The 13,116-nt window shown below is 40.6% G+C and overlaps 1 protein-coding gene across 7 annotated transcripts in view; it reads left to right on the plus strand.

Moving 5' to 3' along the window:
- Positions 1-4,566: 4,566 nt before the first annotated feature.
- Positions 4,567-13,116, plus strand: part of LOC132774327 (dimethylaniline monooxygenase [N-oxide-forming] 2-like) — a 34,576-nt gene continuing 26,026 nt past the window's right edge. For 4 of the 7 annotated variants that reach the window (XR_010909839.1, XR_010909840.1, XM_067467668.1 and 1 more), the window contains exons 1-2: positions 4,781-4,999; positions 12,591-12,755. Coding sequence is in view for 5 of the 7 variants with exons in the window: in XM_067467668.1 (XP_067323769.1) it covers positions 12,624-12,755 (132 nt within the window). In the remaining 2 variants the exon portion in view is untranslated. Of the gene's footprint in view, positions 4,726-4,780; positions 5,000-12,531; positions 12,756-13,116 lie in introns of those variants that run through there. The other 3 variants (XM_067467663.1, XM_067467665.1, XM_067467664.1) reach the window with 3 other exon arrangements.

Here is a 13,116-nt window from a genome sequence, read left to right on the forward strand (position 1 = left end):
CCTAGACCCCATTTGCAGGACGCATCAGTAGCTACCAGCAAAAAAATGAGACATTATCTATCTTCAACAGTGCTACAGAAGAGTGGTACAGACTGTGGCGGACTCTAAAATGTTCTGGAGGTATCTAAGAAATAGACAGCTATGTGTCAAGGAGGCTGTTATTGCACTGCACACAGGAGAGTCTACACCAGGGGTTCTTAACAAATCCTTTGGGGGTTCATGGAAAGATTTTTAAAAGTCTGTGGGCTTGAATCGAAAAAAATCTTTATTTTCTCTTACCTCTACCTGAAATCTAGTATGTCCTTCATTTATGAATGTATGCAATAAATTACACTAGTATTCATAGAACTGCAGAGTTAGAAGAGACTACAGAGGACATCCAGCCCAACCCACAGCCTTGTAGGAACACACAATCAAAGTTCCACTGTATTCTGCATTGGTCAGATCTCACCTTGAATACTGTGTCCAGTTCTGGGTCTCACAATTCATGAAGGAAATTGACAAGCTGGACTGTGTCCAGAGAAGGACAACCAAAATGGTCAAAGGTTTTGAAACCAAGCTCTATGAGGAACAGCTGAGGGAGTTAGGAATGTTTGTCTTGATGAAAAGAAGGCTGAGAGGGAAACATGATAGCTGTTTAAATATTTGAGAGGGCATGCTGAGAAGGAAGCAAGCTTCTTTTCTGCTGCTCAGGAGACTACGACATGAAGAAATCACAGGTAAGAAAGATTCCTTTAAATTAGGAAGAACTTCCTAATAGTAAGAGCTGTTTGGCAATAGATATGCTGCCTCAAAGGGTGGTGGAGTCGTCTTCTCTGCAGGTTTTTAAGCAGAGGTTGGATAGCCATCTGTCAGGGTTAACTTGGCTATGTGTTCTTGCATGGTAGGGGAGTGGACTGAACTGGATGACCCATATGGCCTCTTTCAACTCTTTGATTCTATGACTCACCCCTGACAGATGGTCATCCAGCTTCTGCTTAATTTTTTTTCCATTTTGGGTGTGGTGAATAAATGCCCGCAAAAAAGTTGGTAAGAATGGAGAAGATGGTTTATGGGAAAGCTCGGAATTTCTAAACATTTGTTGAAAATGACCACTTGAATAAATGCTGAACTGTGTACGGCTATCAATTATTGAAATTGTGGAAAAGTTGTAAAACATAATTTTGAATAATCCTAAAATTTAATTTAAAGGCATGCCAACGTTGAGTGTCATAAAACTGCCGGTTTATAAAATGGTTAAGAACCCATGATCTAAACCAGGAGTCCCCAAACTAAAGTCCGTAGGATGGATACACCCTCCAAGTCTTTTACCTACCCCACTGCCATACATCTTAGACTTAGAGTCATCCTAAGTCTGAAATGACTTGAAGGCACACAACAACAATCCTTGACTATCTCATCAGCCAAAAGCAGGTTCACACTTCCCATTGAAATATTGGTAAGTTTATGTTGGCTCAAATTGTTCTTCATTTTAAGTATTGTATTGTTTTTTCATGTTTTTTTGCACCACAAATAAGATATGTGCACTGTGGATAGGAATTCATTCATGTTTTTTCACAGGGGACCGTGAACAGACCCTCCGCTTAAAAGGTTTGTGGGCTTCCTGGTTTACAGGGAGAAAAGATCTGGTGCCCACCAAGACCCAACAAGAGATTAGAAATGCTTACATAGAAATACATAAGCTTTGTGTAGTCCTAAGAGAGAGAAATAATGATAGTGATAGTGATATATAGCAATTTTTTGTCTACACAGTACTAACTTACTTTTCCATCTTCCACCTTTGTATGTGTATAAGTTATTTTTTTAGATTTCTTAGGCAGTAATTAAAATTAGATAAAGATTTTAAAAAAGCAATCTGACAAGAATAATCGAGACAAAACTCTAACAAAGAAAAGCTGGAAACGAAGGAGAACATGCGATAATACAAGAAGAGACGACAATCAGGCTAAACATTAGTTTATAATATCACTTCTCTCTTGCTGTATAAGGAACTTCTAATACTTTAAGTAATGTAAGTGTAAAAGAAATGATGGAATAGATGCATTAATTATAACTCTGTACATTGCCTCATCAGTCCCTTCAACTTCTTCCTCCTTCTCTGATACCAGTAAAGACTAATTGATTAACAATAACTCCACTACCCCCAGCCTCCCTTTTTCTCTCCCCCCCCCAACTTTTCCATCTTTCCCTTTTGCATGTGTGTGAAAAAAAATGTTGTGTGTGTGTGCGTATGTATCCATTACAACAATTTATATTGCCCCTCAGGATCATATATATATTCTCAGGATCATCCCTCTATCTCTCTATCTACATCATTTCCAGCTATATGTAGATCCCTTCCAACTTTTTTTACCCAACGTTTCCATCTTCCATCTTTGTATATGTGTGAAAAAAATGGAAATGATATATATATATAAATTTCCCCCTTTGAACTATCTGTCCATCCCCTCTCAGGAGACACACACACACACACACCGTCCAACTATATGTACATCCCTTTCAACATATTGCCCGTCAGGATTATATATAAGGTAAAAGTAAAGGTTTTCCCCTGACGTTAAGTCCAGTCGTGTCTGACTCTGGGGATTGGTGCTCATCTCCATTTCTCAGCCGAAGAGCCAGTGTTGTCCATTGACACCTCCAAGGTCATGTGGCCAGCATGACTGCATGGAGCACTATTACCTTCCCGCTGGAATCTACTCACATTTGATCTACTCACATTTGCATGTTTTTGAACTGCTAGGTTGGCAGAAGCTGGAGCTGACAGCGGAAGCTCACGCCGCTCCCCGGATTAAAACCTGTGACCTTTCAGTCAACAAGTTTAGCAGCTCAGTAGTTTAACCCACTGTGTCACCAGGGACTCTCTCTCTATATATACATACAGAGAGAGAGAGACTCTCAAAATCTCATAGATAGTGCTACAGGATCATATCTATTTTTCTCTCTCTACATCCCTTCCAACTATATATAGACCCCTTCCAACTTTTTTAACCCAACTTTTCCATCTTCCACCTTTGTATGTGTGTGAAAAAAACTGGAAATGTGTGTGTGTGTGTGTGTATCTAAATATCCCCCCTTCCAACTCTCTGTTTATCTATATTGCCCTTTTCAGAGTATATATATAGCCCCCCAGGATCATACACACACAAACACACACATCCCTTCCAACTATATATACATCCCTTCCAACTTATTGCCCCTCAAGATTATATATATATATATATATATATATAGAGAGAGAGAGAGAGAGAGAGAGACCCTTAGGATCGCATATATAGATAGATAGTCCCACAGATAGGATCTTCTCTCTCTCTGCATCCTTTCCAACTATATATAGATCCCTTCCAACTTATTGCCCCTCAGAATTATATAGCGAGAGCGAGAGAGAGAGAGACCCTCAGGATCTCATAGATAGATAGTCCCAAAGGATCATATCTATCTTTCTCTGTCTACATTCCTTCCAACTAGATATAGATCCCTTCTAACTTTTTTCACCCAACTTTTCCATCTTCCCTTTTGCATGTGTGTGAAAAAAAATGGGAAATGTTATCTATCTTACAACACTATCTATATTACCCCTCGGGATAATTCATTCATATCAGGATGAATGGTTTTAAATGCGTCATGGTGTCATTGTTTTTAGTGTTTTATTTTTTGCTTGATGTTTATTGTTTGCTTTATGAGTTTTATTGCTGCATTGTTATGTTGTTGTTTTGTTGGCGGCCTTGGCCTTTGTAAGCCGCATCGAGTCCTTCGGGAGATGTTAGTGGGGTATAAATAAAGTTAATAATAATAAATAATAATCTCTATATCTAATATTTATCTACATCCTCTATTCTGCTTTGGTTAGACCACATCTGGAATATTGTGTCCAATTCTGGGCACCACAATTCAAGAGAGATATTGACAAGCTGGAATGTGTCCAGAGGAGGGCGACTAAAATGATCAAGGGTCTGGAGAACAAGCCCTATGAGGAGCGGCTTAGGGAACTGGGCATGTTTAGCCTGAAGAAGAGAAGGCTGAGAGGAGATATGATAGCCATGTATAAATATGTGAGAGGAAGCCACAGGGAGGAGGGAGCAAGCTTGTTTTCTGCTTCCTTGGAGACTAGGACACGGAACAATGGCTTCAAACTACAAGAGAGGAGATTCCATCTGAACATGAGGAAGAACTTCCTGACTGTGAGAGCCGTTCAGCAGTGGAACTCTCTTCCCCGGAGTGTGGTGGAGGCTCCTTCTTTGGAAGCTTTTAAGCAGAGGCTGGATGGCCATTTGTCAGGGGTGATTTGAATGCAATATTCCTGCTTCTTGGCAGGGGGTTGGACTGGATGGCCCATGAGGTCTCTTCCAACTCTTTGATTCCATGATTCTATGATTCTATCCCTTCTAACTATATATAGATCCTTCCCAACTAAATTATCCTCTTGAGGGGCAATTTTGCAATTGCTCCATTTTCTGCACTGCATGACAAGCTGCAACACAACTCTAGGCTGTACATTGCCAAGCTCCTTTACCTTTTCCAGGAGGTGTGTCTCAGAAACTTTGGCTGGCCACTTGTGTCTCTTATTACCTCTCTGCCTCCAAAGCCTACACTTCAACACTAGGGACCCAGTGTTGAATTCCAACCCCAATTCATATTGAAGGAAAGGCTGCATTCAATGCATAGGGTGCTTCTCTTTACTGCCAGGTCTTGCTTGGGACTTCTATACAAGGTAACAAAAAACTGGTGAGTTTTGAAAGCTTCTTTTACCTGACAAACACCCATGCAATGCCATTGTGTTCCCCCTTAATAGGAGAAGGGGGATGCAATACTGAGAGGGTTTCTCTCTTCTGTGTGTGTCTTTTTGAGTTGGGGTTTAAAACCCACACACACACACACACATTGGAGGGCAGGGTGGAATGCCACTCTCAAAAAGGAGCACGTGACTGGCTCGGCCAGCTTTGGGCTGCAGGCATGAGCTGCTTTCCAGACGCGCGAGGCTTCCCAGGGGAGAAGGAAGGTAGGTCCGTCGCGCGCCCTTCCCGCCTTTTTCTCTCTGCTCCCTCGCTTGACTGCCAGGGCTGTGACATTTGAAGAGCCGAAAGTTGGGAGAAGCATTAGGACCGCTCTCCTAGTTATCAGTTATTTCCCATCTCAATAGCAAAGGCACAGTCTTTAGTGCCCCTCAGGGACATTAAGTTTGCGCTTTTTTTCTGCTGGGAGAGAAGAACTAGCTGGGAAAACTGCTGCTCCCTAAACGCCAGCCTAATGTCTTTTAGCAGCAGCTGTGTGGCTTACACAACTGTTGCCCTGTCAGCCAATACATTACAGAGCTCAAGGCATGCCATGCTCCACACAGCTGAATAAAGTCCCACATTTTCTGCTTTGAACTGGAAAATAGGTAATAGTATGAAAGCTGGGTCCGGAAGCTCCAAGCATTATGCTGTTTCTGCTTTGTTCCTTTGAGAGCGCTGTTTGCGCAAGGCAGAACAGAACACAGATATTATAGAAGGAATGTAAGAGTTCTTTAATGGTTAAATCCTAACCCTTATCCGAACCCTAACCTTAACCTAAACCTTACCCTAACCCTAAGCCTAACTGCTAGCCATAATCCTAACCCTAATCTTAACCCTAACCCTTACCCTACCCCAAATACTAACCCTAAACCTAACCCTAAGCCTAACCGCTAAATGTAATCCTAACCCTAATCTTAACCCTAACCCTTACCCTACCCCAAATACTAACCCTAAACCTTACCCTAACCCTAACCGCTAAATGTAATCCTAACCCTAATCGTAACCCTAATCCTAACCCTAACCCTTACCCTACCCCAAACATTAAGCCTAAACCTTACCCTAACACTAAGCCCAACAACTAAACGTAATCCTAACCCTAATCGTAACCCTAATCTTAACCATAACCTTTACCCTACCCCAAATACTAGCCCTAAACCTTACCCTAATCCTAATCCTTAAACCTTACCATAACCCTAATCCTAATCCTAAACAATACCCTAACCCTAATCCTAACCCTAAACCTTATCCTAAACCTTACCCTAACCCTAAGCTCAACCGCTAACCGTAATCCTAATTATAACCCTAAGCCTTACCCTACCCTTAACCCAAATCCTAACCCTAACCCTAAACCTTACCCTAACCCTAAGTCTAACAGCTAACCGTAATCCTAACCCTAATCATAACTCTAACCCTAAACCTTACCCTAACCCAAATCCTAACCCTAATGGTAACCCTAAACCTTACCCTTACCCTAAGCCTAACTGCTAACTGTAATCCTAACCCTAACCCTAATCCTAACCCTAACCCTTACCCTACCCTTATCCTAACCCTCCCCTCTTTTCTCTCTGGACCATAGGATCTCTTCCCTTATTCACAACCACCGTTGCGGAATGTGCATAACCCAGCAATCATACTATCACCAGAAAATATGTCAGTGTGGACTCTGATAACCCAGTTCAAAGCAGATATCGTGGGATTATCTGCCTTGATATTCTGATTGTGTGGAAGGACCCTTTGAAGGTTGTCTCTTTTACTGGTTTTTGTATTCTTTTTGCTCTTTTTCTGTTGCCTTTTTTGGAAAATGGCATTCATAACCTTTTGGAAAATGCTTTTTAGAGAATAGCCAAAAACCCTTTAGAGTAAAATCTTCTCTTGTAGTATACTTCTAGATATAATAATTGTGCAGGGCAATGGTTTTAGTTGTTAGACTGAATAACCTGTTATCTCAGATCCGTTAAGAAAACAGAGATTTGCCAATGCATAAAAACAGCAGCTTTAAACATGTTTTTTCAGTGCCCAAAATATATACTTTCCCATAAAACAACTTGTTTTATATCATGTACTCAAGAAACAAAAGTGAAATAGACTGTGATAAAAATAACATATTTGGTTTACTCAACCTTCATGTGCTCAGCATATAAACAGGTACAAAACCTATCAGTCCAGTTTCAGAAATGTTTGAGATAATTCTTTGTGCCATCCGGCCAGGACATCTCTCTTATAACAAAACAGCTATCAACAGGTAACATAGTCAAAAAGGAGAGAGAGAGAGAGAGAGAGAAAGAGAGAGAGGATGTGCTCTGCAGCCCCCTTTTTAACTTCTCAGGAACCACAGAGAAAAGGAAGCTTCATAGCATACCAGAACATATATGCAAACAGTAAGCAATGGATAAACATTACTAGAGAAGGCTTGAAGAAGGTTGTCATTTCCAACAACTTTGCTAATTAGTTTATGAGAAATAGAAAACAAAGTTATGCTTACATCAGTGTTTGCCACAATAACTTTTTTCTTCTTCTTTCAAAGCTGATTTCCCAATGGAGGGGTTAGCATTGTGACTGGGTTGTTATACGTTTTTCGGGCTATATGGCCATGTTCTAGAAGCATTCTCTCCTGATGTTTTGCCTGCATCTGTGGCAAGCATGCTCAGAGGTTGTGAGGTTGAAACATCAGTAGAGAATGCTTCTAGAACATGACTATATAGCCCGAAAAACCTACAACAACCCAGTGATTCCAGCCATGAAAGCCTTCGACAAAGCATTGTGACTGTCGTTTCCACAGGGCTTTGTTTTGAGCATCCTCAGGTCTCAGGTTGGCATGTCTTCATTGATGGTGTCCATCCATGTTTTCTTTGGCCGTCCACGTGTTCACCGTCTTGCAATCTATAAATGTAGTGCTGTTTGTGTTACTGATGTTGGTTCTCTTCTCATGGCATGGCCATACCACCGTAGTCTTGCTTCCTGCATTTTCTTGCTTATCGCTTTTATTCTTCGTCTTTGACAGATGTCATCATTTGGCATATAGTCAAGAAGTGTCAAGCCAAGTGTCCATCTCAGCCTTTTCATTTCCATTGTGTGAAGGGCTTGTTAGTGTTTCTTTGTTGCTGGCCAGCACTCTTCCCAGTAGAGGTCTGCTGGGCAAACAGCTGTAGTGTAGATCTTAGACTTGAGTTGTTCTCCCATTTTTGGTCACACAGAATGCCAGTATTTTGCTACCATTTCAACCAAGCTGCACTTATTCATGATCACACTTCTGGCATCTATGGAGACCAGTGACCTTAGGTATTTAAATTTAGTGGACTTCTTTAGTGCTTGTCCATTAATTTGAATTGTTTTTCCAGTTTGGAGGTCACATTCCAGATGCTCTGTTTTGGCTAGCTTTTATCCTAGAGCTGTAACTATATTAAACTCAATGGTTTCTCATTGATGTGGCATTGGGGGCTGTGGTGGTGGTTGCGAGTGCAGGGAGAGGTGTGTTGTGTTGTGGTGTGTGCATTGAATTTCGGTTTGCAATAGCACAATGACAATAAAACTATTCTATTCTATTTCTCAATATATTTACATGCACACTGAGAAGTAAAATCAAACTATGAAAACTCTTTTAAATAAGAAATTCTATAGCCATGATGCATGGATCTAGTTTTATATTTAGTAGTGACATCTAACACATGCATTTTCATTGAGGGCCACATCAGCCTTATGGTTGCCTTCAAAGAGCTGTTGAATTCATGGTTGGAAAGTCAGTCAATACAGAGGGGCCAGCTATTTTTTTTAAGAAAGTGGTCCACACTCTTTAGTTTTTTACCCAGTTTGGAGCCCTGGATGTTATTGAATGACAACTCCCATCACTTTTGGTTATCCGCCATGCAGACTGGGGATAATGGACATTGCAGCCCAACAGCACTTGTGGCCCTGAGGATGAGGATAGGTCAAAGAGTGTTTCTTCAAAAGCCTTGTATCTAAATCCAAACTCCAATATCCTGACTGAACAGAACAAACTGCAAACTGTATCACCATTTCCATCAGCTCTAGTTCTGATATATAATGATGAGGAATACGGAAGCTGTAGTCCAGCATCTGGAGAACCACATAATGTGACAGGGCAGGTTCAGTTTGGCCCACAGGTCAACATAATGAAACCTGCTGATCCCTGCTTATACCAATAAGTTTAAGTGAAGTTTTTTGTGTTATAGGTAGTGAATATTCACCTTTTGCTAGCCAAAGTAATGTAGCTTTCGAGTATATTCCAAGTGTTGCTATTCTGTTGCTTTCAAAGGTTCAGTTTAACATACTGTAGGAATCACTAAACAGAATCAACTCCCAGCATGTGATATCTATGGTTGCATAAAGTACGTATGTTTATGAATTTGATTTGCTCCTTGTTTGTTCTGGTTACCTTACCCACTCACCCACCCCAGTCCCACTTTTCTGGGATTAATGTCTATCCCATAATTTCTTCGCTGTGATAAGAAAACAAGGGGTAACTTGTTAAGATTGTTGTAGGGGAGTAAATCAGTGAGTTCTTTCGCTGCACCTCAGGAATTTGAGGGACCTTCGTAGGTTATATAATAATCCTACCAGACAAAATATGAGGAAAAGAATTGGCATCTGGGTTTGTTATATGGTGCAGTCACTATGTTTTATCAGTGTGCAGTCTGTCATTACTAACTATTTTAGTTTGTTTGTGTTTGAGAGATTATCAAAAGCAAGCACAGACTTGCCACCCAAAGCTTGTAAGAGGGAGGTTTTGTTGTCCAGGGGGTAAGTTTGCGTGTGAACTGTTGGAGTCAACAGAAAAAAACCCTTTGCCTACAATTATGTCCAACTGTGTTCAGTGACTGGATGGAGACTCAGAGCTTCAGGTCTGTGGAATTCCCTGCCAGTACATATCTCAGTGCGCCAGATTCTGACTAGCAATCCAGAGCCGTCAGTATTTTAATAGCCCAGTGTTTATTTGATACTTTATGTTTTGGCAGGCGTTGACATGCCACCACCTAAGATAATATGAAATATTATCAGGAATTTTATTATAGTGAATATGGGTACCAAAGATATTTCCATGAGTACCCGCACTTCAGAAATTTGAGGGAGAAACCGATGCTGGCCTAGACCTTTGCTAGAACTTTCCCCTAAATAGAATCATATAGTTGAAAGAGACCACATGGGTAATCTAATCCAACCCCCTGATATGCAAGTCAATCAACGTGCCCCTAACAGATGACCATCTATTCTCTGTTTTAAAGCAAAACACCACACTTTGAGGCAGAGTTCCACTACTGAACAGCTCTTATGGTCAGGAAGTTCTTCCTAATGTTCAAGTGGAATCTCCTTTCCTGTCATTTAAACCCATTGCTCCATTAAGTCCTAGCCTTCAGGGCAGCAGAAAACACACTTGTTATAGGGAGGAGTCCTTAGGAGAGCCTTTCAAATATTTAACTATGTCAATCATGTCTCCTTTCAACCTTCTCTTCTACAGGCTAAAAATATCCAGCTCTTTAAGTTGCTCCTCATAGGGATTAATGATCTCCAGACCTTTGACTGTTTTAGTTGCCATCATCTGGACACCTTTGAGCTTGTCAATATCTCTTCTAAATTGTGGTGTCCACAATTGGTCACAGTATTCCAGGTGAGGTCCAACCAAAGCAGGATAGAGAGGCACCATGACTTCCCGTGATTTTGACATTATACTCCTTTTGATACAGCCCAAAATCCCATTGGCATCACACTGTTGGCTCCTGTTCAATTTGTTGTCCACTAAGACTCCAAGATCTTTTTCACATGGACTGTTGTTGAGCCATGTATCATCCTCCTGTCTCTGTGCATTTTACAAGTTTGATTGTCACTCATGGCTGAGCATGATTTCATTCCAAGTGTAGGGTCTTGGCAGTGGCTCCATAGGTGACTATAGAGACCTAATAGGAGTTTGTTTGTGTACATATATACTCTGTTAACTACCATCTGACCCACAGAAATACAAGGTTTAAAAAAGATTGGAAAGAAGCATAATCCAATATATGTTTATACCTTCTCAAACCAATTAAAGTAAATCTCTTCATTTGGCCCACCTCTAGGATGTTAAATTTCCTTGTAATCGGAATACCAAGCAACGGTTCTCACACAGATTTTTCCAGTATCACAAAGTAAGCTTTAAAATTCACACATACTACTCTTTCCCCACACTTGTCAATGGCTGCAGACATTCAAACACAGGACCAGATCAAGACCTTTAGATTTTAATGGCTTCATAGAGATCTAATTCAAAATATAAATAACAATAAACTGCAAAATAAAAAAAAATGAAACAAACCAAAACTTACTGTAAATTGGAAGATGTTTATTTCTGTACACTTTGTGTACTTTTGTATATGTCATATTGAAGAGCTTGTTTTCTGCTACTTTGGAGACTAGAGCATGGAGCAATGGATTAAAATTTTAGGAAAAGTGATTCTGCCTAGACATGAGGAAGAATTTCCTGAAAATTTGAGCTGTTCAACAGTAGAATATACTTGCTTTGGAGTCTTCTTTTCTGGAGGCTTTTAAGCAGAGGCCAGATGATCATCTGTTAGGGGTGTTTTGATTTATTGTCAAAGGCTTTCATGGCTGGAATCACTGGCCTCTAGAACATGGCCCTATAGCCTGAAAAAACCTACAACTGCCCAGTGATTCTGGCCATGAAAGCCTTCAACAATACAATCACTGGGTTGTTCTTTGTTTTCCAGGCTGTATGGTCATGTTCCAGAAGCATTCTCTCCCGACGTTTTGCCTGCATCTATGGCAGGCATCCTCTGAGGTTGTGAGGATGCATGCCATAGATGCAGGTGATACATCAGGAGAGAATGCTTCTGGAACATGGCCAAACAGCCTGGAAAACTCACAACAACCTGGTGTTTTGATTGTCTGTTCCTGCATAGCAGGAAGATGCAATCTGTTGTTCCATGTCAGTGTCTCTGGAGTAGCAGATAACAACGTTACTCCCTTTCACATATTTAAACATGGCTATCTTGTGACCTATTTTCCTTCTCTTCTCTAGGCTAAATATACCCAGCTCCCTAAGTTGCTCCTTATAGGGTATGGCTTTCAGGCTGTTTCTCGTTCTGGTCACTCTTCTCTGCACATGATCCAATTTATCAATATTCTTGAATTGTGTTGCCTGGATCTGGACACAGTATTCCAGGTGTCACCTGATGAAAGAAGAATAGACTGGTACAGGTTAAGCATTAGGAATCCAGCTGTGAAAGCCATCGACAATATCTAGGTTGAGCATTGTTTATCTGGAAATCCAAAATCCACAATTGTTCACATATGCTTATGTTGTATATTAAGTGTAAATTGATTTTTTGTTTAGATTTGGTACACATCGCCTTGATATCTCAGTATATATCTGTATACAAATCCAGGTATTTCAAAACTTCAATTCCAAAAAACAAACAAACAAATCTGAAATCCAAACACTTCTGCTCCCAAGCATTTTGTGTAAAGATTCTCAATCTGTGTTATTACTTCCATCAGTCTAGACCAAACATAAGCAAATTTTGGCCCTCCAGATGTGTTGGACTTCAACTCCCACAATTTCAACACACCTGGTCGGCTGAAATATGTCCATGCGTAGTCGAGATGCTATACTCCTATTGATGCAACCTAGAATTGCATCAAAATACCCTTTTGCACTATTATCATCAAATCAAGAGATTTAAATGTTTTGTAATATTCTGCAATAAGGAAAGTTAAATAACCTTGTAATCTTATTAAATTAAACCAGATTTTGCAATGGGCCCTTGGAGTTGAGAGTGGACTAAGCATACGTATGTTCTCTTGAAGGACTGTATTGATTTCTTCCTATTGTAAGAAGCCATGGCAAAGAGAATAGCAGTTGTTGGTGCTGGCGTAAGCGGACTAACATCCATCAAAGCCTGTCTAGAAGAGGGACTGGAGCCCACTTGTTTTGAGCAAAGCAATGAGATTGGAGGACTTTGGAGATTCACAGTAAGTAGAAATCCTTATTATGAAGTAAAAATCCTTATCACTTCAATGTGACTTTACGGGAGTTTTCTTCTGCAAAAAATGTCAACCTGGGGTTCCCAGATGTTTTTGGCCTACAACTCCCAGAAATCCCAGCCAGTTGACCAACTGTTAGGATTTCTGGGAGTTGAAGGCCAAAAACATATGGTGACCCCAGGTTGAGACCCACTGGTCTAGTGTGTTTTGCCTCCCAGTATATATGTCACTTGAACATAAGATCTATGCGAGACCAGACTGAATATCTGTCTATTACAGCATTCTAGTCACAAAGTGGCTGGCCAAATGATTGCAATTAAGACATGAAATCAATTACCAGCAACCGGTA

Source organism: Anolis sagrei, chromosome 4 (assembly GCF_037176765.1).
Source record: "Anolis sagrei isolate rAnoSag1 chromosome 4, rAnoSag1.mat, whole genome shotgun sequence".
NCBI lineage: Eukaryota > Metazoa > Chordata > Lepidosauria > Squamata > Dactyloidae > Anolis > Anolis sagrei.